At 36.3% G+C, this 27,287-nt stretch overlaps 2 protein-coding genes and 1 pseudogene across 3 annotated transcripts; 1 reads left to right on the top strand and 2 right to left on the bottom strand.

Moving 5' to 3' along the window:
- Nucleotides 1-4: 4 nt before the first annotated feature.
- Nucleotides 5-4,844, bottom strand: LOC113099608 (polyhomeotic-like protein 1; annotated as a pseudogene).
- A 3,791-nt stretch (nucleotides 4,845-8,635) lies between these two features.
- LOC113099610 (40S ribosomal protein S9) lies at nucleotides 8,636-10,645 on the bottom strand. The gene is made up of 5 exons (XM_026264487.1): nucleotides 10,505-10,645; nucleotides 9,958-10,070; nucleotides 9,746-9,868; nucleotides 9,387-9,573; nucleotides 8,636-8,885 (listed from the first exon to the last, which is right to left on the bottom strand). The coding sequence occupies exons 2-5, from the start codon at nucleotides 10,052-10,054 to the stop codon at nucleotides 8,708-8,710; spliced, it is 585 nt and encodes a 194-aa protein (XP_026120272.1). The 5' UTR covers nucleotides 10,055-10,070; nucleotides 10,505-10,645; the 3' UTR covers nucleotides 8,636-8,707.
- Nucleotides 10,646-12,489: 1,844 nt separating this feature from the next.
- On the top strand, nucleotides 12,490-24,240 carry LOC113099609 (RNA binding protein fox-1 homolog 1-like). 2 transcript variants are annotated; one of them, XM_026264485.1, is made up of 12 exons: nucleotides 12,490-12,892; nucleotides 16,380-16,610; nucleotides 19,555-19,722; nucleotides 20,379-20,432; nucleotides 20,521-20,613; nucleotides 20,691-20,748; nucleotides 20,873-20,932; nucleotides 21,072-21,219; nucleotides 21,351-21,390; nucleotides 22,223-22,293; nucleotides 22,383-22,464; nucleotides 22,574-24,240. In XM_026264485.1, exons 1-12 carry the CDS (start codon nucleotides 12,806-12,808, stop codon nucleotides 22,616-22,618), a joined length of 1,137 nt encoding a protein of 378 aa, XP_026120270.1. In that variant the 5' UTR covers nucleotides 12,490-12,805; the 3' UTR covers nucleotides 22,619-24,240. The 2 variants fall into 2 exon arrangements, with proteins under 2 accessions (XP_026120270.1, XP_026120271.1); XM_026264486.1 differs by lacking the exon at nucleotides 12,490-12,892 and adding an exon at nucleotides 15,754-15,844.
- Nucleotides 24,241-27,287: the final 3,047 nt, after the last annotated feature.

Genomic DNA, 27,287 nt, shown 5'->3' with positions numbered 1-27,287 from the left:
TAACCTGAGCTGGTCCAGACTGAATGAAAACAGAATCTCCAGAGTTATTCTGTCCATCCATCGAGTGTGTGACCGAAGCGGGATTACCCTGACTCAACGCTGGGCTCTGATTGGTTTGCATCGCAGACATTGGGAGGGCACTTTGGGCTGTTTTAAGGCACATGCCGGCTCCGCCAGTTTCCACAGCAGACACCATAGTAACAACATTATTGACAGGCATGACAGCCGTGGCGTCCTGCTGGGCACAACAGGTCCGAGCCTGGGCCACTGCTAAAGCCTGGGAGTTTCCTAGTGCGCTCTGCCTGGCTCCAACCAGCTGAACTGGGACGTGGGGAGGGTGATGGCCTCCCATGGCCTGGCCATTGTTGGGCGGTGCTGGGAGAATGGGAGGTGGGTGGCGAGGGGGCATCTGCACTGGAAGCCGATGCCCCTGAGCAGTTTTCGGTTGAATGGGCACATGTCCTGTTCCATGAGCCAGTTTTTCAGTGCTCAGATTTGCCCCCGTCTGCTGGAGTGGCTGCACAACTAATGTCTGGGCAGTCAAGTTAGATTTGGTTGCCACAGTGCCCATCGGATAGCCTTGAGAAGAGGTAGGAACATTGGAGGTGGGCACCAGGATGTGGGTTACGGTGGCCGTAGCAGCTGGTACTCCTCGAGCCTGGCACAAGCCAGATTGAGAAAGGAGGAGCTGGGAGAGAGGGAGCGAGGGGAGAGGAGCGAGAGACGAAGGATTGGAGGAACCTCCTGCTTGCTGTGGGTTGACAGCGGATTGGTTACCACCCTTCACGTTGAGGCCAGGAATGCTGGGATTGGTGGCACTGGAGCAGTTTTGCAGTTTGGTGTTGGCGAGTGGTTGAGTCTGTGGTTGAATCTGCTGGGCTGACTGTCCAAACTGCTGCTGAGTTTGCTGATTAAGCGGGAATGAGCCTTAAAGGTCAGGGAGAGAAAGAGAAACTACAGTTCATTTCACAGTCAATGCATTTGGGAATGATTGTAGCAGACATATACATTTAGGAATTTGAAATGCAATACAAGGCAGATCAACAGGGAGTGATTGTGTACATGTATTATTAAGCCTTGTAAAATTCAACAATTGGCTTTCTGTGACACTTGGTAATAGATGTGTTAATGTTTAAACTTGACAGATAAGGACAGTTATTTAGATGAATAACAGATAAAGTTGTTTGAAATTGCAAGAATGGCTTTTGATTGTCTTGGTAATATCATTAAGAACAAGTTGAAAATTACAAGCCAATCTGAAATGTTTTGCCATGTATGCCATTGTTTTGTTTTTTTCTCGGCAAAAGTGTTTATGAATGTTGTCATGGAGTTTCCTCTATAATTATAATAAGTGCAAAACGTCAGCAATTATTGCATATTTTCTCTTGTATGGTAAATAAAACCTATCATCCTATTATTATTATTTTTTATTACTGTTATTCCAAGCTTTGGGGTGGATAAGGGTTTTCAATGAGTGAAATATCTGAGATTTAGTATCTTATGCTCATCTGAAATGTATTTTTTTGATTAAAATACAGTAAAAACAAATACATTAAACATAAATAAATAAAAACAATTATAAAACAAAGTATCTGTCATTGCTTAAAAAAGATCCCAAACTCATGAATGGGTACATGTGAAAAAAATAAATAAATAAATGATTATTTAAATATATTATTGTTTAAAAAATAAAATGATACTATATAAAATGAAAAACATGTTAACATATTTATATTAATAATAAAAAAGATTAATACTAAGATAAGAAATATAAACTAAACTAAATTATAAATATACAATTTGAAAAAAATAAATAAATAAAAATTATAATAATTGCTTGTGTGCTGGAGCAGGGCAAGTGCAATCTAAACAACAGGCTTGACTGGCCAAGCAGAAAAAAAAAACATATTTTTAAGACCTGTAATATCTTCATTTTAATCCTCACCACTTGTTTCCTTCCTGTCTGCAAAACTCAGTCTTCACAGTAGCCACCCTTGGAGTGGAAACGCAAACGCATAGCCAAGTTCTGCACCTTAAAAATGCAGACAGACAAAGGCAAAATAATGAAACGTGTGAAAGGAAGAAAGGACACCAACATCACACTGAACAATTATTTTAGTACTACGGTCTAACCAGATTTCTACCAACAATTAATATTTCATTCAAAACTGACAGTGAAATGCTTTGAAACAAATTATATTTGATGTTCAATATACAGTTATATTCCTCAGGATTTTTAGACCAATAAGATCTGATCAAAGACACAAAAAACATAAAAAAAGGTTTCATTGCATGGTGAAGTTACTTAGCAAATAGGAATTATCACTTACTACACTACTACAGACTATGGCACAGTTTAAATGTCAAAAAAAAATAATATAAGGCCAAATGTCACACCTGATCATTGTCTGGCTGGTTACTTGAGGATGTGGGAACGGTTTCCTGTTGCTGCTGGGGTTGATGCTGTTGGGCAACCGTTGCAACAGCAGCTGTCGCCGTGCCACCAGGCATGAAAATGAGCTGAGGGGTGAGAGGTGCCCTGAGAGAGCGGTTTACCTGTGAGTGGTGAGAGCGGTAAAATTACACCCTCAGGAAAAGAGTGAGTTTGCATAAACATTACATTAATGTCAGCAGGTGAACACTTTTATACTGTTGTACGGTGTCATTACAAGCTGTAAAAACATACATTAGGCATTGGTCTGGATTTAAGTGCACTCTGACAATACACTTACTCTCAGGTACATCTGACCCTGTCCACCTGAGTTTCCACCCAACAAAACTGACTGACTGAGGGCTGTTGATGTAGCAGAGGTGACAGGTCCCACTGGACGAGGGTTTGTTATGGTCCCTCCACCAGAGGTGGTACTTAAGTTGACCTAAAAGAAAAAAAAGGACACCATAGATCAGCTCTATTTAATAAAAGATTCCAAATTTATCGTCAAACAAACATAAGCTCATTTTCATAAACAAATAATTAGAACTGAGCACAGTTGTAATTTCCATTAGCCGTGTCACACATTTAATGGATTCAAAACAACTCACTGTGCCTTGCGCTGAACTAGCTTGAGAGACACTGTTACTGGGAGAGCTGGACTGACGACTGGCTGCAAGAGTTGCCTGAAAGTATAGAAAGGAAATCTCTCAGGGTGAAATACTGAAAAAAAGATATTTGTAGAATAAAAATACAGATGGTACACTTTTTGGTGTAAAAATAATAAAATTTATGAAAAAATACATTTTATTGAATGTTTTTAATAACAACAATAGGAATGGTAATTATGGTAAATACATTATATTAATAGAAATATAACCATTATTAGCAATTATTTTTTTTATAACTCCATAGTAATACATTTCCATTTGCAATAAATAACTGGAAAGTTTACAACTGCTGTGTAACTCCATAAAGGCTATGAATTCATAAACACTTTGCTGAAAAACAATTACAATAAAATATGGTTCAAAACAATGCTTTTGTATGTTAATTTGTATATCATCACCATTATGCCAGACATATTTTTGTATATCATTGCACTTGTATATCATTGCTTTTTTGTTGATTTTGATTACTTCCATTGTCCTCATTTGTAAGTCACTTTGGATAAAAATGTAAAATAACTAATAATTTTTTTTGTGGATTTTGCTTGATATGATTTACTGACTGAGTCTGACCTGTTGCACAGCAGCCAGGTTATGGAGTTGAGCACTGTTGATCTGCTGCTGCAGCATCAGTTGCTGGAAGTACTGAGCTGCATTGGGCTGTCTCTGTAATGCTTGTAGTGCCTGGAAACATATGTATAAGTACAGACAACTACATTTCCCACAATTCAAGACAAAATCACACAGATGCATTGATGGAAATAAGTGATTTAAATTACACTTCTACAGTTTGGCTGTTAGTGGAGTTTGCAGTGGATTTGTGACCCACCTGCACAGCTTGCCTTTCATAAAGAGACATCTGAGCTATCTGAGGGGGGCGGGAGTTGCCCCCTGATGCTGCGCTGCTATTGGCTGAGCTAGAGTTGGTCTGGTCTTCTCCTGCCTCCATGCTCACTGGATGGACGACCAGTCAATCAAACTTTGTAATAGAACACCAGAGAGAGAGAGAGAGAGAGAGAGAGAGAGAGAGAGAGAGAGAGAGAGAGAGAGAAAATGCATAAACAAATGATTAAGAAGAGGTTTTATGCTTACCTTTTCCCTAAAATATGAATTTAAACAGCTAATTATAATCAAAACAAAGAAGTAGAAAAACACGTTCGCACATGCACACTTGTTAGAGCACCCAAGTCGTTAAAATCTTTTGATAGAATATCTTAAAACCAACCAAACAATGTTACTTAGTTTTACTGTATATAACATTAGAAATTAATATATACAGTTTAATGTAATCTGTCATCTGCGGGTGATAAATGTTCGGGGTTCTGCTGCATTATTTCTGTGCAAAATATTCACCTTTCACCATGTTGCGAAGCATACTATACTAAATATTATCATGCACAATAATATATTTCCATATGTGTACAAGCAGAAACAATGTATTGGGTGAAAACAGACACCATGTCCACCCCCAGTATCTCATCCGCTGCTGCAAAAATGTTGGCGAAGTGGCGACTCCCAAAGTGCCAAACAGACAGAATTTTACCTCTCTGCGATCGGCACTGTTTTGTCTTCCCTGTGTCGTAATGGAAACAACCACCCCTGGCTGAGGCCACGGTGCTTATGATATCGATATAATATAGTTCCAGTGTTTATTTTTTGCTTTTGCAAGTATTGTTGGAATTCTCCAAACAACGGTGATTGCGATGAGGCTCAAAAGCGACGAAGCCCCGCCCCGCCCCGCCCCCCGCACTGTTTACTATACTTTTTCCGGCGCCAAAAATGACGTACAAGATAGAGGTCTGCAGCGGCGTTAATTACACAAAAGTCTGCTCGTCTGTCTGTCTGTCTATCGCTGTCTGTACAATAAATAAATAAATAAAATATTTAAAAATTAAAAATAATAATAATAGCGGAAAACATGAACGTCAAGCTCTTGAATGTTAAATCAAACATTTTGATTTCTTATCAAACATGTTGATTTCTTAAATAACAAGTAAATAGTATGTATAGCCTATATGTCAAAAATAAATAAATGAAAATAAAATTAATCAAATGGTGAACCATTAAGTAAAAAGCTCATTCAAACACTCTTTCTTTCATTAAAGCATGCATATAGCAGTACACAATTCTCAAAAAAAATATTTTAAACAAATATTTAATATATATGTATTAAATATATTAAATAAATATATTAAATAAATATATTAAATATATATATATATATATATATATATATATATATATATATATATATATATATATATATATATATATATATATATATATTTTCATTCACTCCTTCAAGTGGATTATAATAGTGGACTGACACAGGGATCAGTGAATGAGGAAACGGGGAGATTCCAGACACAGCAACTGTCTAGAGTGGATGCGTCAAATTAAACATTTCAAATCCATTTGTCCTGTTGTTGGAAGTAGCAGAATCACACATGCTTTGCCAGCATGCATCTTTATTTGCTTTTAACACAACTTGATGCTCACATCATGTTTAGATGGGTGAGAAGATAAATTACATTTATTTAGGTTTAAGGGCAAACGTTGATGACTTTACAAATTGCAGGTTGGGGAACCATGCTGGAGTATACTAATAAACTGTATTGTAATTTTAATAACAAAATGCATTGTATCCAGAGCCGATTCTCCCAATACGCAAAGTACGCAACCTGTGTAGGGCCCCCAGATGTCTAGGATTGGCACTGATTGTATCACTTTCACATATAATCACTTTCTATGAGATATTCACTGTGCATTTTAAGCAATATGTAAATAAAATGTTTTAAGACCAGTGAAAGACAAAAATGTCATGTCTTTTCAATTCAACAACTAAAAAGCTAATAAAGATTCCTATCAAACAGGAAACATAAATAAATTAAATGTCAGCCCACTTATTTCTCTATTCTCGTGTCGGTAAATTGTCTTGACCCCCCTCTCTCTCTTCTTCTTTTTCCTGCTCCTTCGCCCCTGCTGCCTTTGCTTCCTCTCTCTAATAGAGTTTGGTCAATAATTTATGAATTTTGCTGACTGACAGGGTAACAGGTCTATAGCAATAGTCCATTGCCCATTCACCTACAGGTGCATCTCAATAAATTAGAATGTCGTGGAAAAGTTCATTTATTTCAGTAATTCAACTCAAAATGTGAAACTCGTGTATTAAAATAAATTCAATGTAATTGTGATGATTTTGGCTCACATTTAACAAAAGTGCACCAATTCAACAACATCTCAACAAATTAGAATACTTCATAAGACCAATAAAAAAAAGGTTTAGTGAATTGTTGGCCTTCTGGAAAGTATGTTCATTTACTGTACATGTACTCAGTACTTGGTAGGGGCTCCTTTTGCTTTAATTACTGCCACAATTTGAAATGTCTATGGGACATTTTGGATTCAGAGAAGAAGATGATTTTTGTGGTTGTGTTTGTGAGCAGGGTAACAGATTGGATGAACAGCATTGTGAGTTCCCACCACCGCTGAGGGTAGGGATTTTAGCTGAAAATCTAAATTATTGGTGGTTAATTAAAACTATTTATTTACAGAAAACTATTGTAGCAAATCATAAGTGGTGTTATTTTAACTTTAAACACTTTTATGTAATTTTATGTCTTTTCAATAATTATGGCCTATATGGCTCCTCATACCAATCTAAATGATTTGAGGAATCTTGAAATCTCATAAACTGCCAGCTAAACTAACAATTAAATTGCAAATGTAAAAAAAAAAGAGCTCCATAAATGTTGTTTCTTATACTTAAAATAGTGTTAAAAAGCTTTTTCTCTCTCTCTCTCAAGCATGTGCAGTTACAATAAGCACAAGTCAAAGGTTTCTATGGGAACCGGAGCTTCTAACAGCAGCTGCACAGAGCTGTTGAAAAACTTATACCAACTTATTTTTCCTTGAATTACAACTCGACTCATCTCTTTTTCTTCTCACATTGGGAATGACGTTGCCCTAATTTATCAGGAAGGTAATACTCCCTTAATTTTGGATGTCATCAGATCTCACTTCTTGCATTGTTTCATTGCAGTGAGAAGAATATTAACTAATAATTAATTTGTCACAGCCTCAATTTTAAACACGTGCTTCTCTTCTCTCCTATTATGATCTCAGTTCCGTACATGTTCGTTTTTTTTGGAAGCACTGTGATCTGAATTATCCTATCGATCCCAGTGCATGTTGGGAGAGCTGTTACTGCTGAGCATCTGAAGGGTGAGGAGTGTTGCAGAGGGTGGTGGAGGATTTCATTGACAACTTCTCCTCACTGAGAATAATGCACAATAGGCCTTGATATTGTTACCGGATTTGTGCTTATTACAGTTTGACATTAAAACGAGCTTCAATTCAGTGTCTTTATGTGACTCTCTCCATCTTAAGAGAGCTATTAGGGTGCGAAGCCACTCATTCGATACCTTGGGAGTAACAAAGAAGATAGGCAGTGTAACAGGGCACCGACTAAAGGTCAGCAAATAGTAGTTACACACCAATGTTATCTTAATACATGTAATGAGTTATGTTAAAAAGGACATCTTTATTTTTTCTGCACTGCTAAAACACAGGAAAGGGATGGTGGGAGGTAAGAACAAACACTTAAAATATCTTACAGCTATCTTAAGTGTAATGCAACTTACATCTGCTCACAGTAGTTGTCTATGGTTTCATATTTTGTCACTCAGAGTGACCAGACAAGCAATGTGGGCTACACTGAGACGAGAGGTCAAACCAGTCCCTAAGATGCCTCCTAGATGAAAATCACATTTCTGAGGCCGAAGCACAAGACTTCCACACAGTTCAAGATCCATTGAAGAGTGCAAGGGATAAAGATAATTTAACTAAAACTTTGTGTATTAAGGTAAATTTATACTAGCTTCAAGTGTAGTCAAAAAGATACAAGAATTCAGATACTGTATATTATTTTAATGTAGTTTAGATTCAATAGCTGCTTATAGCGGATGTATCCCAGTGAAAGTGGGTTTATTCATTCAGTATTTCAGTTTGATTCATAGTGGGGGGTTAAATGATCTGATTAGCTGTATTCTGATTGAACTTTCCATCTACCTTATTTTTAATACACGTACAAGGCCCCTGTCTGTTGTGGTTTTAATTTAGGTGACATTTAAGATTAAAATGGAATCATAAAACACAGATTTGCAGCAGAGATGGGTTTTAGCATTTACAGCACTTTGCTATTCTTCAAGTGGTTTACTTGTAGTAGATAAATCAAAATCTAATGCATTCACTGGAATTAGGTGTTAGAAATTTGTTTACCATATCCTACACAGGAGTGCACTTCACACAATGTAACTTGATCACAAACTAACAAGTGTTTTGCAACAAAACCTTTAGTCTAGTTTGGGTCCATTATACAGCTTTAGAGTCTCTAAGATCATTCAGTCAATTTGCTAAAGTGATACTTCACTTTAGTCCATAAAATTAAGAATGCAACATTTAATTTAAAATATTGAATGTACCTACTTATTTTATGAAAGCACGTAATAGTTTGACTCAAATGAAGACAAGATTATTTGGAACAAACCATTTTTATTGAAAACTTAAGGGAGCAGAGTGTCCCTCCACCCCTCTGAGAGGAATGAGTTTAATCCTCCTCTTCATCATCACCACCTCCACCACCACCCTGGGCCTTCTTGGCATTCTTTCGCTTTACTCGGCCAGGGCGGCCACCACCATACGGAGAGCGGAGAGAGAAGTCGATGTGCTTCTGGCTGTCCAGCCTCACCACAAAGGAGGGGATGTTCACAACCTGCTTACGCACCCTGCAGAACATAAATGAATCAATACTTTGGCAAATGTGCAAAGGTTACTAAAGGCTTCAAAGTTGATACTGCAGATCTCGAGGCCTCATTGACGAGGAATTCTTGACACCACTGACAGTCTGACAGTGTTTAGTTTAATCACAGGCCAAGAGAAGTGCAGTTTTGTTTCAGTACAATATCTGCCAAGTGCCCATATACATTACCTGGTGGACTGTTTTGTGCAATAAAGCCCCCCAGACATCAGCGGGAGCTGTGGTTTATGGGCTTATCTTTTACGAGCAAAGGTATACGGTTTAATCACCGAATTGACCTTGCAGAATATACCATTCCCCCTCACCCGGAGGGGTTTAAACATGGGCAGCTAATGAAAGAGGAAGAAAACCTCAATGCATGTTCAGAAAACCAGGATGGTAACCATCATACCAACCCACACGTACAGGAAAAAGACAGCTAACATGATTAAGTCCTGAACTATAAGGGCTTGAATAATTCAGCTCTTACCGGATGTGCCTCTGACGAATGAGCACACGAGCATGATGGATGCTTTTGGCCAGTCCAAGCTTGAAGACCTGAGTCTGCAGCCTCCTCTCCAAGAAGTCCTCCACTTTCAAGCCCAGAATGTAATCAAGCTTCATCTTGCCCTCATCCAGCACACCAATGCGCACCAGACGCCTGAGCAAAGCATTACCTAGAAGTAAAAGTTGAACAGTTAGCAAAAAAAAAAAAGTGATAATTTCAGATATCAAATTTATAGTAATAAGATGGCCTCATTGACGAGGAATTCTTGGCAACACTGACAATCTGACTAGTACTCTTTTAAATCACTGGCCATTAAGTTTTAGGCAAGTCAGCTAGTTTACCCTCAAAGAGACGCTTCGGATCCTTCTCATCCAGAGTGAGAAGCTCTCTGGCAGCCTTGCGGATTTTGGCCAGAGTGAATTTCACCCGCCAGACTTCTCTCTTATTTCTGAGGCCATACTCGCCTGTGGAGAAAAAGAAATCCAGATTAAAAAAAGTTTTAATAATAATAATAATAATAATAATAATCTGCAATTAATTTTTTTTTCCTTACCAATGAGTTTCAACTCCTGGTCGAGACGTGACTTCTCGAAGGGACGTCTTGGGGTGACGTATGTCTTACTACAAACCCAGCTCCTGGCAACCGGCATGGCCACTTATTGACGCCTGGGAATCAAACATTAACTTATAGTTAATATAAACGGTTATTAAAACTGTAACACTCAGCCAGTTCACAACCATCATATCCTGCATTGGTAGTTACAAAACACTTTGACAAATTATTTTATTACGGGCCCAACCTCAGGTTATACAATTTAAATTCCAAGTAAAATAACAATTTAATAAATTCAACAATTCAAGGTAGAGATACAATTAAATTTGAAGAGCACGAGGTATCAATTCGTGACTAGGCCTGGACGCGCCTTGTGGAAGCACGTTGCGCTAAAGCTCGTCGCTCCACATAATATAACTTAACGTTACTTACGAGATACTGTGCGTATAAAACAGCCCCTTACTATATTATATATTTCATAATGTTTAGGTGAACGGGTATTCGTCAGAAACAAGGACAGAAATACTGAAGACCATGCCGCCATTACCTGTCTGTATCAGGCTCGCCAAGAAAAGAGAACGTGCGTTCTTGCTTCCCGGATATTTATATGTGCTTTTTAAACTACATTACCCACAAAACTTTGCGAGTACGGTCAGATGTCTTCCGTTAACATCACGATTTATGAATTGTTTGCTTCCCCTGCTGGTCAAAATATGAATTTCTGTCAAAAATAATAATTACAACCGAAGAACTTGCGAAGGCTGCAATCGGAAATATCATATTTACGAGTTCTGTGCTCATGAATGACCGAACGAAGTCGTATTTACAAGTGTGAAACTTGTCTGCTGTGATGCTGAACTGTTGTGACAATGTCATGAATGATTTTAAGTATCTGTTGCATTTCTGTTATAATGAGGGGCCATATAGGCTTACGAAAGAGCTTAGAGAACAAATCTAAAGTCACTCACCTTTCACAGTTTGCTTTATGCAAAATAAATATTTTTGTTAGATTTCTCATGCGTTTTTTCCCTTCTCACAACACTAAAGATATAAACCCTTACCAAAAAATAGTATACACTTCAAGTTTATTTTATTAAGTATACTTAAGTAAAGTTCAAGTACATTTTTAAGTATACTTTATGTATCAAGTAGGCTATACAAAATCATTGTTCTAGTAGTTTACTAGTAAGTGCACTGTTTCAATACTCCTTTGGACTAAATTGGCCCACTTTCTAGTATATATAAGTATACTTTTTTATTTTATTTATTTGTTCTGCACGGATATCACATGGATACAGTACAAGGAGGAAACGAAACCCAATTGGGTTTATACAGAGTTCCACTCCACTTGCATAAATAAACAGAAAAAGGCACGCAGACAAAATAAGTAGAAAAATAATAAAAAAAAAGAGGGAAAAAACATTTTCAGAAGCATGATTATCCTAATGAAAATAACTTAAAGTTACAGATGTTAAAGGGTAATAGTAAAGGAGAAACAAAAGTAAAAAGCAACATATGAGAGTCAACAAGACTATAGTATACTGCAGAGTACTATAACAAAAGCTGTCATTGTGAAATCAAAAGATCTTTCAACTGTTTTTTAAAGACAAGCAAAGAGGACGTGGATCTTAGAGACAAACTTAATTTACTCCATAGTTGAGGACCCCTAAAGCTGAGGTCAGTTTTATGACCTGAAGTTCTAGCGAACGGTAAGAAAAGATTTATTTCTCTATGCCTGGTTTGATGGATATGAGTATCTGAAATAAAAGTAAAGAAGTGTTGTAATGTTGGTGGGATATCTTCTCTCTTATAAATAAACTTATGAATAAATATGCATGATAAATAAACATTGACTTTCTCAATTGATAAAATCTTGTATCTGAGAAATAGAGGTGCAGAAGAAACATATTTAGAAGAGTAGGAAATCATACGCAAAAACTTCTTCTGAATTTTAGCAATTTTTGCGAGATAGGTGGAAAATACTTTAGGTATAACAGTAGCAAACTTTGAGTACACAACTAGTTTACCACTATGTTTGTAGTTTGCACTGCAATTATACTAAAAGTGAACTTAGGTATACTTATAGTTTACTAATTAAATGTGAAGTATAGTCTCAGTCAACTAATAGATTGTTATAGTATACTACTGCAAGTACAGGCTACTCATAAGTTTTCTTTAAGTGAACTTTACATCATACTACTACGTCCCAATTTAGGGTTGAATTTGTATATGTTTTTTATGTGAATATCTGAACAGGACATCCAAAGAAAGAACAGGGTGTCTGCTTTTAAACAAAAATATTTTATTCTAGCATCATGCATTTTTAAAAAATACTTGTGGGTAAGTTTCATAAAAAAATTAATAAAATTTGGACTAAATTGTGAATTGCTGCATGACTATCAGGTTAATTTCTACTGCTGATACCAGCACAACTAAGAGGAAAGGGGACTATTTAAAGGAGTGTAACACAACTCTGAACATGTGTTTCTGTCCATCAAATATATCCACTGACACACACACACACACATGCGGTGTCCCAGAGAGATCTTTCAGTAGTACTGATCTCCTCTGCTCGGGACTTTGAACTCTTGAATAGGGTTTTATTTTTTTTATTCTCATTTTATCACCTAGAAGTTGTGACACCAGCCATTAGTGCAGCGCAGCCCACTCTTCTCTTTCCTTTTCTTTTTCATGCCCCTGGGTCTTTTTCCTCCTCTGTTTGGATTCTAAACTTTCTCAGTCTGGTGGTTCTTTCTTGATTCGAAAGCTCTCCTTCCCTTCTCTCTTTCCCCGGTTTCCCATCCCTTTTAGCTGTACCTTTTTTCTGTCCTTTTTCTGGTTATGCACCATGCTGTCCTCCCCTACAGTAATCCTTCAGCCCTACGGACTCCCTGTTTACCCCCAGACAGCCTCCTGCTACCCCAGCATTGTACAGGTAAACATGTCCCTTTATTCTCAATGTCTTCCTCTTCCACATTCTCTTTGTAGTTTGTTTGTTTAATTTGATTATTTTTTTATTTGTATTTAATTTTAACAACTTTTTCCTTTTGAAGTTTCTGTCACATATCTGGTAATATTTTTCATAAATCAACCAATCACTAGCAAGCAAAAGGCTTGTGTATGTCCTAAACTGTCATCCACCAGTGGGTTTGCAATGAAGACATTAAATTTGTTTCTCTCTGCCAGTGAAGGACGGAGTGTCCTTTTGTTAGTTATATTTGTCCCTGCAAGGTGGCTTACTGAAAACAGGTTCAGTGTATGTTTGTATGCCGCTGTGTGATTGTATGTTTGTGTGTGTCTGAGAGAGAAATTCCAGGACAGCTGATAAACAGTGTGCCTGCTATTTCTCTCTGTCACACTCATATTTTTAGTCTGTTCCTCTCGCTGCAAATTCCCTCTCACACACAGATATAGAAATATATAGAGTCTCAGGTTTCCCCTTGAGTTTATCTGAAGTGACAGATTATGTCATCTAAAGAGTAGGACTTGAAACAGAGGAATTTTCATAGTTGCTTCTGCTCCTTTAGTTGCTGTTCATCTGTTATACTTTGATTGAACCTTTTATGTTTGGGCGGAATTATGTGGTCATTTTGATAGCTATGTTTGCATTAGTGCAAAATTGTATAATTTGGTTGATTTATTTGTGTGTGCATGTCTGTTTATTGATTGAATGATTAATAAATAGATATTCATTATTAAAATAACCCCCTAAATAAACCCTGTTAATGTTAATCTGAGGTTTATTGTGTCACCCAAAATGGTTTATTTTGCAATAATGACTGGCACAACCAATATTAATACATTTTAAATGACTAAAAAAAGAGACTGCAGAGTGAAATAATGTAAAGTGTTGGTTGGTTTATTCAATTTTTTATATATATATTTCTTTATATCATTTGTTTATTGTTAACTGTTAAAAATGTTTTTCATTAATTTAAAAAAAATGTAAATAATTTAATTAACTAAAATAACATAACACTAAACTAAACTAATAATAATAATCTAAAAACAATAAAATAAATATTTATTTTAATATAATATATTCTTTAAAATAATAATGACATCAAAATAACTAAAACTTAAATTAGGTTAAAAGAAAATGTTTAAATACAAAATGAAAAGCTAATTAAAAATGTAGATAAGTACTATTTACAAATAATATTACATTAAAACTGCCTTAATTGGATTAAACATCTGTTGATTAAAATTTTTTTTTAAAAATAATAAAACACCTACCTGGTTGCCAGGGCAAACAGCCAGTTATATTTTAGTAGTAGGCACAGTATGCCACAACTGGCCAACAGAATCAAGTATTTCAGAGAGCCTTGTAATATAGGAGTATAGTCTACATAAGCAGTTCTTGTCATCAGCTCTGTGTGAGTGTTTGAATGATCCCGCAGCTGTCAGAGCACGCACCTGGCATCCTGCCTCTGATCTTTAACCCCAGACCTGACAGCTGAAGGGGCCAGTGTGTGTGTGTGTGTGTGTGTGTGAAGGGGAGGGAATCTCCTATCAGCCAATATACTAGAAGATACATTTTATCTGCTAGATAGAGGCTTTATTTAAATACTCTCACAGTCACAAAGAATCAGGATGGGAAACAGAACGGTTTACAAATCTCAAATGACACCTTTGCATGTTAGATAGCAGCTAGTGTGTTTGAACAATTATCTCATGCTTGTTTATGATTAGTCTCCATATCCTCTGTAGAAGAACATAGCAGGGTGTTGTTTATGAAAGTTATAACTGTATGTAAATATCTCACCAAGCGTGTATTCTTGTTGAATAAATTCTCCAAAGTCTGAAGTCTTCATTTTGATCTTTGACTTGATCTACAGCCAGCAGCAACGCCACACTAGGTGACATTTTGAGTCAGCAGTACTCAAATCACTGTAGTGTTTCCGTTCACACCTGACAAAACCTGTTTACATTTCATAAACCTTTAACAGGGGTGTCAAGTAGCTTTCAGGTTTTTTTTTTCTTTTTCTTTTTTAAAGGAATGAAGGAAAGATGCCATGCTCTTGTAAACAGTCAACTATGGTATATAACATCCCAATGCTGAAAAATAGCTATGATGAGAAAGAAACCATGTTGTAATATGAAACTTTTGTTTCTGCTAAAGGAATCTAAGCTTGGTGGTGATATCCAATCAAAGCTGTGTCTCTCAGTGTCATAGTTTATCAGTGAAGTCTAAATTTACCCTTATCTGACAAACAGCTGATAAACACATAAAAAGTGTGTTTGTGTGTGTGTGTGTGTGTGTGGTGTATACTGGTTTAATTATTTTGCCCATAATTTTATGCATTTTATTATATTATATGTTGAACAGACTCAGAAATGAAACCAGTCTATTAACCAAAGCTTGACAATATCAATATCATTTGACATGTACGCATAAAATTGTATCTGAGTGAATTGAATATCTCCAGTTTTCTTTGTTTGAAGAACTCAGAGTGAACAGTTACTTGAGTGATCTAACCTCTTTCACCTGATCTATTTCATGCACACTGTACACACTTCAGTATAGTCACAGAAATCTGGTTGGTCTGGTTTAAATAAATAAAATAAATAAATCAAAATGCTTTCACCTGAACATGAATAGGAGCAGAGTTTTACAGAGCAGTTGAGTTATTAGTATGTAAGAATAAACTTTTATCCAAACAGTTGTGTGTCTGTTTAGTGTCTAAGAGTAGGAGGCTGAAACAGGTTGATGACTGACATGAACAAATGAACACAGCTGGTGTAAAGTTCCCCTTTGAGACAGGTTTGGTTCTCTGTGATTGGTGGGCGCGAGGACTTATGGTGGGGTGGGCGGGTGAAAGCTTTCCATTAAAGCATGCGTCAGTTGTTGGTGAGTATTGGGTCGCCTGTGGAATGCGCTGAAGGGGTGAGATGTCTGATTTATACTCCTGATTTTGAATAGGCTATATGTTGTATCTTTGTCAGGACCTCTATGTGATGTCAGAATTGGTTTATCTGTGTTTTTTTTAGTGTCTTTGATTTGCAAACAACATAGTAAGAGTATGTCGGCTTCTTTATAGCTGGTAAATTCAAGTCAGTTTTATCTGATAAAAAAAAAAAAATTGGATTGCTTATTTTAACAAACTGAAGGAGGTATGAATTTGTTGGAAATGCTTTTTGTGTCTGTTTCATTGGGAGAATTTCCAGAAACTGATTTTGTAAAAAGATGATCAGTTGCTGATTATAAGTATGAAGTATAATCAAACAGGCTTTTTTAACAGATTTAAAAAATCACGCTGAATTAAAAACAAAAAAGAAAAAAAAAGAAGAAGTTAAAACTGGTAAAATGTTTTGATCTGTTAAAGTAATGGAAAAACATATGCTACCATGACTAATTGATCAAATCATATTTTTTTCTTGTAATAAACAGTTCTAAACAGTGCATCTCTATCTCATTTTAGGGTGCCGCTGCCCAAGAGGCGGGGCAAGGCAATGGTGACCCTTCACTTCCTCAGGTCTATGCCCCACCTCCTTCATATCCTCCACCTGGACAAGGACCACATACTGTCCAGCTGCCACCCCTCGATTTCAGCGCTGCTCACCCAAACTCTGAATATTCAGATCATCATCAGTTGAGAGTCTACCAGGGCCCTCAGCTTGATGGGACGGAGTCCATAACAACCAATAACACGGTAAGAACAATTAACAAATGACTGAATTCGGATGACAAAGGGTGTTTTATACATTAGTTTTTCTTACACATCAGTTAACAGTGGGGAGCATCTAAAGTACATGTACGGTACTTTATTCAACAAGTAAATAATAAACTGAACTAACATAACTCAAGCACAAACATTTAAGTAATCAAATTTACCTCAAAACATAGCAGGAACAATATGCCTATGAAAAATTAAGATTTTGGGAAACAATGTCCCACTGCTGTGAATTTAGTACAATCAGCGTATATTAATTTCAAATGTTTTTTCATTAGAGGAATGTCAGGAATATATATAGGCTGATGATATATAATCCCATGCTTTTGTCCTCTGGGATCCTCTGTCTGAGCTAAAAATATCTTTATGTCCTTTACACAAATCCAAGTATAGTAATTCAACTCGCTCAGGGCACCAGAAGAATATTTAGGCTTATCATGGAAGAAAAACTGCCTTTACTTCCTTTTCCACTCTCCAGTTCTCTTTTCAAATATGGAATAGTTTCTAGTAATCTTATATGCGTATATAAAAATAAATTTAGTGATGTGTCTGAATATTAAGTTGCAGGGAAATAATTCATTGTACTCTACATTTATTTTTAAACTGAATCACATTCTGTTTTTTTATTTTATTCTCTATAATTTTTTTTTTTCTATCTGATCAAATGAGAATGATAAAACTTGTCCTTGGCATTAAAAAGTTCGAACATCCCTGATATATGACCCTGGATTACAAAACCAGTCTTAAGTGTCATTTTTTCATACTATATCTTTAAGTTCTTTAATATTTATGACCAAGCGGGTACAGTAATTACAGAAGGCCATTTTAAGTTACAACAAAGGCTTGTGCCAAAGGGAATTGTGGGAAGGATTGTGAATAATTTTTCACCATGAAAGAGTTTTTTTTTTCACTGAAAAGGTTCATGCAATGAGTTCTCTCTTTCTCTGTCACACCATCTTCTGTCCACATTGCTTATATCACTAGAGAGCGCCAGATATTGGGACTATGAGACGCCGCCGTGGAGGGAGGGGTCAAGGGGGGGAGTCGGACGGGATGACCCCTCCCCCCTCATCTATGTTTTCCAGGTCCAGTCAGAAAAGCACTCTGCATCGTGACGTGATATCATCACATACCTTCCCATCACACCTTTCCCCTCCTATCTGCCACTTCTCCCAAAAACCCTCCCTGGCCTGTGTCTCTGGATGAATGTAATGATGATGATGATGATGGTGTTTCAGCAGTGTGTCACCTGCTGTGGTAGTCATTACAGCTAGCAATCAGCCCGGCCAGCTCAGACTTAACCATAACCATGAACTGTTTGCGTGTGGATGTGTCTGTGTGTCTACATGTGTTTCCTTTCCTACCTCTTTCTTCCTTATTAATACAAAGTTCTGTCTCAGTTCCAAAAATAGTATACATTGTTGCAAGCTGACCTTTAAAGTTATACAGCAAAATTCATAGGCTGCTTTGAATTCCCCTGTGTTTAGCGCTTCTGTCTTTCACTTTCTGTTTTGGGGTTCACTCGGTTCGAGACCCTTTCTAACCTTCTTGATCGTATTAGGATTATCAAATCTCATCATTTCTCTTGTTTGCTTCTTTATTGTCTTTTATCTCTAAATACTGATTCATTTTTTTTTTTTTTTTGTACAATGCAGTGGAAATGAATTTTAATAGATACAATATAATGACTGAAGAATTATGCAACTTCTGTTGAAGTGGAGCGAAAGTGAGAAGATTAATACAATTTAGAAAAGTGTTAACCAAGAGGGACATCTGGGATGATGGTTAAAAAATTCGTAAAAAAGAAAACTGTAGAAATAAAGGAAGGGAACATGATGAACCGAATGCACCCCTTTTTTTTCTGCCCATGCAGATTAGCACTGTTTTGTTGCCCTTTACCCTTATGGATGAGTTAAAGCAGAGGGGATATTGCCTTACTGCTTCAACTTTTTCCATCCTTATGAAATAGATAAAGAATTGGCCATTTGTCTGTCCTTCTTTCTTGTTCTAATGACCATTCTTATCATTTGCATAACATTTTCCCCACTGCTTTTAAATTCATGTCACACGATTCGTTGTGCTATCACAATTCCTTTTTTTTTTGTTACTTAAATTTCTTTTTGACCTTTTCACCATTTTCCCTTCCAATTGTCACGCTCTGCTTGGCTACTCTTTTTCTTCTACTTATTTCTCTTTTTGAAAAATGTAATACACCTTTTTTGACTTCTTAATCCATTTTTTAATAGTAACAGTTTTGTGACATTTGGTGAGGTGGGCTGTGCAGACATACGAACTGGCATCGTGATGCATTGTGGGATAGTGGATGCTTTGGGTTTGAAGCACAAATACTCCTATGTATTGATCTGCATGGGGGCATTTTATTCACAGTCATGTACAATCAGTGCAATAGGAAATGCTGTGTAACAATGCATTACATAGACAACATTTCAGTTGCAGCGCTCATAAAATTACACATTGTTAAGTATGCTAGTAATATTTAACGTTTTTCAGCTGCTGAATTAGTGACTTCACTGTTAAAATTTGATTGTGCTCTAAGGAAATTGTGTTTTTTATGTCTATATCTAACAGGCATGTATAGACAGTTCACTAAAATGGGAATTTGTCACATTTCCTCACTTTTGCTTGAGAGGAATCACTGGATGAGGAATGCTCCTTTGCGTTTTGTTGTGGTCACTTTATAAAAACAGTTTTTCTCCCAGTAAAATGTTAGATTTCAATAAGTTTGACAAGCAATCTTACAACAGATAAGCAGTAGTTATAAGGGTTTGATTTAATGCAATACATACTAATGTTTCTTCTGTTTTTCTATTCTTCTCCTTTACTTCCTCCTATTTCTTTCCATCTGTTGCCTCCTTCTCCACATTTTCCTCCTCCCTATCTTTCATTCTTGTTTCCCTCATAGAATGATTCTTTAGTGCCTGTGACATCTGACCCACAGTCTCTCAGTGTTTCTGTGGCGTCTGGAAGTGGAACTGAGGAGGAAGGAGCTGGAAAGGCTCAACCCAAAAGGCTCCATGTTTCCAATATACCTTTTAGGTTTCGGGACCCAGACCTGAGGCAGATGTTTGGGGTGAGAGAGTCCGTGTTTGTCCCAAATGTCATGCATTACTCAATTGGCTTTTGTGGCATTTTTACTCAGCCTCATGTTTTACCCAAACTGTTAGGCTTTCTATTGCAGAACGCAAAAGAAGAAATTTTTTAGGGATGTTTAAACTTTTTGGGTTGCACTTTATTTTACAGTACGTGTACTAACATGTACTTATAGTGTACTTACAGTGTATTTATCTAAGCAAGTTCTGGTAACACAAGGTAATTACATGGGGTAGGGGTAGGTTTAGGGGTAGGTTCAGGGTTAGTACCTAGTTATTACATAGTTTTTTTTTTTTTTGAACATTATATTTATTGAATTTTTTAACAAAAGTTATTACATAGTTATTGTAATTACTATAATAAGTACATAGTATGTACATGAGGAACAGGACTGTAAACTAAAGTGCTACCACTTTTTTTCCAATTAAAGTCAGTGGGGCCCAAAACAACACTGGAACCATCTGACTTTCAGTTTATGGACAAAAAAGATTTTTACATTTCACAGAATAAAGTCAGTCATACAGGTTTGACACAACATAAGGGTGACTAAAAGATTTTTGCGTGAATTATCCCTTCATATAAACTCATTCTCTCACCTGTCAATTGTTTAGTCAATATCTGTCTTTCATCTCTCAGCAATTTGGCAAGGTTCTAGACGTGGAGATCATCTTTAATGAGCGAGGCTCAAAGGTCAGTAGATTCCCGCGGGTTTGTGAGTTAGTTGCTTCTTTATTTGAGTTTCAACTCAAATTCAATTTGATTTCAATCCTTTCTTTAGGGTTTTGGATTTGTGACATTTGAGAGTGCAGTGGAAGCAGATCAAGCGAGAGAGAAGCTCAACGGAACGATTGTCGAGGGAAGGAAGATTGAGGTATGAGGGTGATAAGTTTCTGTGTTGGGAGAATGGACAACTGAACAACTGAACAACTAAATGACTCTACTTCTCAGGTGAACAACGCCACAGCAAGGGTGGTAACAAAAAAACCTCAGACGCCGTTAGTGAACGGTGAGCTTCCTTCATAATATTCTGGCAAAAATGTTATGCTTTAAAGTTGTTACTCCATTTTCAGTATGAAAATAAAGGGTTTGTAAAATTCAACTCCAATTCAACTATATGTCAACTCGTGCAGCTTCTGGGTGGAAAATCAATCCAGTAATGGGAGCCATGTACGCCCCTGAACTTTACACAGGTATTTTTAATCTTGACTTTTTTTTTTCATTTTTGAGTAAAAAATATAAAAGCTAACAGAAATGTCCTATCTTAGACAGACTGTAGTACATGTAATTTGTTATTTAGCTATCTAAATGTCACTTTGTTTGGATTAATAGTTGCCAGCTTTCCTTATCCTGTTCCCACACCAACCTTGGCCTACAGAGGCTCTGCCCTCCGTGGACGTGGTCGGGCAGTTTACAATACAATCCGCTCAGCAGCAGCCGCAGCCGCAGCCACGCCAGCTGCAGTACAAGCCTACCCAGGGTCAGTACTACACTTAGCTTTTACACTATATAATTTGTTAAAAAGACAAATTAAACCTTTTCTTTGCACCTATGTTATTGTATAATTTTATGGCATTTTGTAATTTACTGCAAATTTTATGTCTCCTGCAGAGTGGTGTATCAAGATGGATTGTATGGTGCTGAGGTCTATGTAAGTTACCAGTGAACGTTACCAGTACTTTCTTTTAGTGTTTCGATAGAAATTTGATTGCTTAAACAAAGGATTGAAATGACCAAATTTCAAACTTTACTGTTGGGCAGCACATTCCAGATATCTTGCCCAGATGTTTGAAAGCGACCCCCTACCTTCACGGCTCAAACAGAACTATTTGAATTGAAGGATTATGTTCCCTTGGACATGCTTTATAAATGGGATGAGAAATTGATTTAAATGGTAGCCAACAATACTATGATCATTCATTCAATTCAAATGTGGGAAAGGTTGCAAAAGACATTTGGACAGAAAGAGTTTCTTTCACCATGAGACACCAATGTGGGGCAAGAAATTGCTTCCAAAATGTTAAAGAGTTAAACCCAAGTTTAAGTTTAACACAGCTGGAGCAATTAGTTTATTCGAGCCGACCATTTATATAATAATCTCTGATATTACTCTCATGTTATTCCTATAAATCTGTGATTAAACATAGTTAATACTTGTATACCTTTAGAAAAACTACATACTGATTAAGAAATAAAAGTAAACCATTTTTGGCAGCCCTTACTTGTTTATATGGCAAATAAACCAATAGACCAGATTTTCTCCCAACTAAAATATTACAGATGAATATTTGAATGAATTTTTTTTCTTTCCTGTTAATTATTTAATAATTTTATTTCTTTCTTAAATCTATTGTATTTTTCATTTGTCTAGTTCTGTTGTGCCTTGTTTTGTCCTGTATTGTGTGATATAAGTTAAAAAAATGAAAACGAGTTTTCTGAATGAATAAAAATGTAATACAATACTTAAGCCATCCTGTCTTTAGGGAGGATATCCAGCCACATATCGAGTGGCCCAGTCCACCTCAGCAGCTGCAACAGCCACATTCAGTGATGGGTAAGAACCTTAATCTATCAATCAATCTATCCATCCATAAACTCAATCAATTAATCTATCTATGAATTAATTTATGTATTTCTATTAAGATATGGAAGAGTCTATGCCACAGCAACAGACCCCTACCATCACTCACTGGGACCTACCACCACTTATGGAGTTGGAACAGTGGTAAGTTACAATGTGAAATACCACACATGGCAAGTCAGCTGTAATTAAACACTTTCTTGAAAGACTGATATAATTTAATGTCTGATTTATTTTATTTCTTTACAATCAGGCAAGTTTGTATCGTGGAGGCTACAACCGCTTTACTCCATACTGAATGAAAAAAGCTCGCCACTGACAAATGAAGAGACTTCAGCTGCTATCTGCTGAGGAACCATTTGATCTTGAGATTGTTAAAATTGCATATATTTATTGGGGAAAAAAAGATGAATCTAGGCTGAAAATGTAATTAATTATATTTAAGGACATTTATTTAATTCTTAATTTAAGAAAATATCCCACCCATAAAAAAGAAAAGTACATACTTATCAAACAGCGTCTATTCATGGTGCTGTTATGTACAGTTCATACTTTCATAATAGTGGCGTGGTATGGAAGTTATCATATAGAAGTTATTAAAAGATATCATATAGTTATCAAGCCTCACAAGTAGATGATAGGCCTCACAAAGAGTGCAAAAACACAAATTGTATTACAACCTCTGGATTTGTTGCACTGTTTAAGGATGATAAACAGTAGACAAAGACAGATACCCCTAGTTGAACTTCCCTTAGACTGAGAAATAAAAAAAATCTGAACCTGTCTAGTATGTATAGGATTGTGTGCATGTTGGAGTGTCTTTGGAGTGTTTGAGTGCGTGTAATTTTTCTGCTGTCAAAAGCAATACTGTGAGATACAGAAATGTCAGTGGGGTAATATGTTCTCTTTCAGTGTAATCTACCTCTGATCTAAACATCTCTTTATTCTAATGTAATCTATTAATCAGCTTTCTTAGGTTTTTTTTTTTTTTTCTGGTACTTTCCTCTGATTCTCTCCTATCATTTCATGTTGTTCAGTATTTGTGGTCCACTCGTAATTTTTCTTTCTGTTTCTCTATTGTCATTCAAATACTATTTTTGCTTCAGAAATACTACTACTGTATTCTTATTCTGTCTTTATTTTTTTTAATCTTTTGCCACTTTAACCTCTTTCTTTCTTTCTTTTCTTACTTCCTTTCATTGTTTTTCTTCATTCCTTTTTTCTTTCTTTCTTACTTTTTCTTTGTTGCCTGCTTTGATTGTTTTTTCTACTATTAAACTTTCTCTTTTAGTGCCTAGAATCTCCTATGCACTTTGATAGTAATTTCGCACCCCCTTTTAATATTTCCTGCTTTATTTGTTAGTTTTTTTTCTCTAACTGTCTGTTTTGTTCTTGTTTCCATTTCTTTTTTCCATTTCTATTTCATTCCTTCTCTGGGCTGATTTAACTGTGCTTTCACTCTGATTCTGTTCTCTCAATGTGCCAACAAGGCTTATTTTTTCTTTTAGCTTATTTCCAACTAATTTTGCCCCTTGGGTGCTTTTCATTTTCTGTCTGCTTTCTTTTGACCTCTCTGTTCTTCTTTTTCTGTAGCCTGTTTAACTTGGTATGCTTAAGATTTCCCTGAATTTATTGTAGTGTTCTTTGTAGAGTTTATTAGTTAAGTTATCATTTTATTCTCTTTTCCCCCTCTTTTTACCAGACAGCTTAATTATTTTATCTCATAGCTTTTACAGGACCCCATGATGTCATTGCTGTATCATGTTTTTTTTTTGTCAAATTTACTAAAGTGTAGGCCACTCTGTGGCTGAATTGTACATTAAAGCAGTTTAATTATGTTTCTGTCTGATCACTGAAGAATATTAGTCATTGCAATATGTAAATTTTTAAACAACAATAAATAACACTTTTTTTGAGAAAGTGAAGTCTAAATTTTTTTTTCATTATATTTCTGGTATTTCAAATATGTAGGCTAATGCCACACCTGTCTTACACATATCAACAGGACTTTTCCACACACCTTCTCAGTTATTAAATCTTTTAAAATATTTATTTTATTTAGCTTAAAGCATTCATTTCGTCAGATGACATTGTGGTTATAAACCAAAACAGGAACTTGGAACTGGATTGGAAATGGATTTTCAAAAAAGCACCTACTCAGATTGTATGCGATTTCAGACAAAGCCGAAGATATTACAAGCAGGTGTTCTGAAGTATTTGGTGTCTGAGACACTCAGTGATTCAGAATAGATTTTAATGAAATCAATATTCATGTGTTTCCTGTTTGAACGACAAAAGATATTGGTGCATATGCTCCCTGCATCATAGAAACTGATTTCAACAAGGTTCTTATGTTTCATTTTCGAAATAAACTATAACTAGTAATAACTAGATATTAATAAGGTGAATTGCTTCTGTTTCTTTCTCACACTCACCCCAAAATGTCTGGATTATGTTTGGTGAGGAGTTATGAAATTTAGTGAAAGGCTAGATTGCTTCACAGCAGCAACATATGCACAGTACAGCCAGAGATTATATTAATTGAAAAATGAGATTAAGATTGAAAAAATGCTGCCGGGATGATGCAGGGATGTATTCCCAATGTAGAAATACAGCAAGGCACTTCTAAATCAAATGTATGCTTCACTTCCAGTATCCTTAGCTGCCTTTAAAATGCCACAATCCTGTGTTAATTAAATATTTGCTTAGTTATGACCAAAGATCTCTCTGTTTTGGTTTTAGATCATAAACATTTTATGCTGCTTTAGTAATCTGTTTGAAAATATATCATGAAGCACCATCATGTGCAAACGCTGTCTGCAAAGTCATTGTCTGCTAAGGCAGCGAGGCATCAAGTCAGCCACCTAAGCTTTCAGACACAGCCATTATTGTGATTTACCAAGGGCCACAGTTCTACAATGGGATAAATTATAATAGTCAATTTGGACCATGTGTGCCTTGATAACCAATCACATCACGGCCTTGACATCATTGATTTTCTGTCAGAGTTGTGGTGCAAGATTACTGAAGAAGATTTCATTGCATATTACTTAAAGCTAGAGACCTGCTCAGCATTGAGCAATAGAATGAGATGCTTAAATGCTTTAAGTACGCAACATAGCATTTATGTCGTAAATGTTTCCAGCCCTGCAGGCACAGCATGAAAATACTATTAAAATTGTAATTTGAAGAATACATTATACATTAAAAATATTTATATTTACCATTTTTACATTAATGCAATAAATTTAATGACGGGGAAGTCTTGGCCTAATACTTAGAGATTTGGACTTGTAGTCCAAAGGTTGTGAATTGGTTGTGCCGGCAGGAATTGTAGGTGGTTGAAGTGAATGTAAAGCGCTCTCTCCACCTTCAATACCACTACTAAGGTGCCCTTGAGCAAGGCATTGAACCCCCAACTGCTCCGTGGGTGCCGCAGCATATGTGGCATTCCCACTGCTCCGGGTGTGTGTTTACTGCTGTGTGTGTGCACTTTGGATGGGTTAAATGCAGAGCACGAATTCCAAGTATGGGTCACCGTACTTGGCTATATGTCACGTAGGGCTGGGCGATCAAGTCAATTTATTGGCCAATAGCGCTTACACCTCCTCGAGCATACATATGTATGCTCATATATGTGTGCTGCGGCTACTTCATAAGATTTTAACAATGGGTTTGCTGGAACCACAAGCAGTTCTGTCTTCGCAAGTTTGAATTGAAGGTGATGGTCCTTCATCCAGCCAGAAATGTCTGTTACAAGCTGAGTTGCGAGCAGCTATCTTTAGATGATCAGGATTGAATGAGAGGTAGAGTTGAGTGTCATCAGCATAGCAGTGATATGAAAAGCCATGCTTCTGAATGACAGAACATAATGATGTCCTGTAGACAGAGAAGAGAAGTATTCCACTAACTGAGCCCTGAGGCACCCCAGTAGTTAGATGTTGCGACTTGGACACCTCACCTCTCAGAGATACTTTGAAGAACCTATCTGATAAGTAAGACTCAAACCACTGTAGTGCAGTTCCTTAAGAGATTGTTAATGTTTCTTTTTTTCTCTTTGTGTTCATCTTTCTTTCTATTTAACAGCATGCTTACACAGCAAGATGTAATGGTATGTTGGTCACAATAAACATTCAAGGTCTTAAAAGATAAAAGATTTTAGCAAGGGTTTTATTGATGGTATTATGGCAAATATAATGTTTGGTTTAGATTAACAGAAGTGCCCAATTAGGTTTGTTGTCCGAGTAAACAATAACAATCTCTGTTTTTCATTTCAGATCCTGCTTTGGACCTGCCCAGAACTATAGGTGAGATCAGATAAATGAGATTGTGCAGCATTCTTTCGAAGCCAATTTTTTACTTACAATGTAATGGATTTATGAGTAGCCAGAGTCTCTTGACTGTTGTTGTTTTTTTTTTTTTTTTGTAAATGTTTTGTTACGTTTAAATACTTGCATTCTTACTGCTTCAGGAAACCCAGTCTGAGTCATTGTAAGACAACACTGATTATGCGGTTAGGTATCATACTCGTGCTGAGATATTCATATTATTGCACTATTATCTCATTAGTCATTATTCAAATATCTGTAGTTTTTGCTTGATACAAAAGAGTATTGCTTATTGAATAATTAGAGGACGTTGCTTTTGTGAGTTGTTTTTTCAATGCTTCAGATATTTTAAGTAGCTTAACAGGATCTGAAAATTAGATGTGTTTGCACAGGTGCGAGTGGAATGAGGGGAAAGCAGTGCTTAAAAATCTCAATAATAATTACAATAACATGCTATACTGTTTTTTTTACAATGTTTCTGTTTTTGCTACTGGTTTAATATGTATATGTGAATATTTACTTTTTACCTGTTTTTGCTTGCTTAGAGTTGTACGTTTTATGTTTAGTCTAAACCCTTGTTTTTATATCTCTTTAGCCCCATAGAATGACACCACTGAGGAAACTGGTGAAAATCATGGC

Source organism: Carassius auratus, unplaced genomic scaffold (genome assembly GCF_003368295.1).
Source record: "Carassius auratus strain Wakin unplaced genomic scaffold, ASM336829v1 scaf_tig00216981, whole genome shotgun sequence".
Lineage (NCBI taxonomy): Eukaryota > Metazoa > Chordata > Actinopteri > Cypriniformes > Cyprinidae > Carassius > Carassius auratus.
The sequence above is the reverse complement of the archived record's forward strand: the minus strand, read 5'-3'. Positions and strand labels throughout refer to the sequence as shown.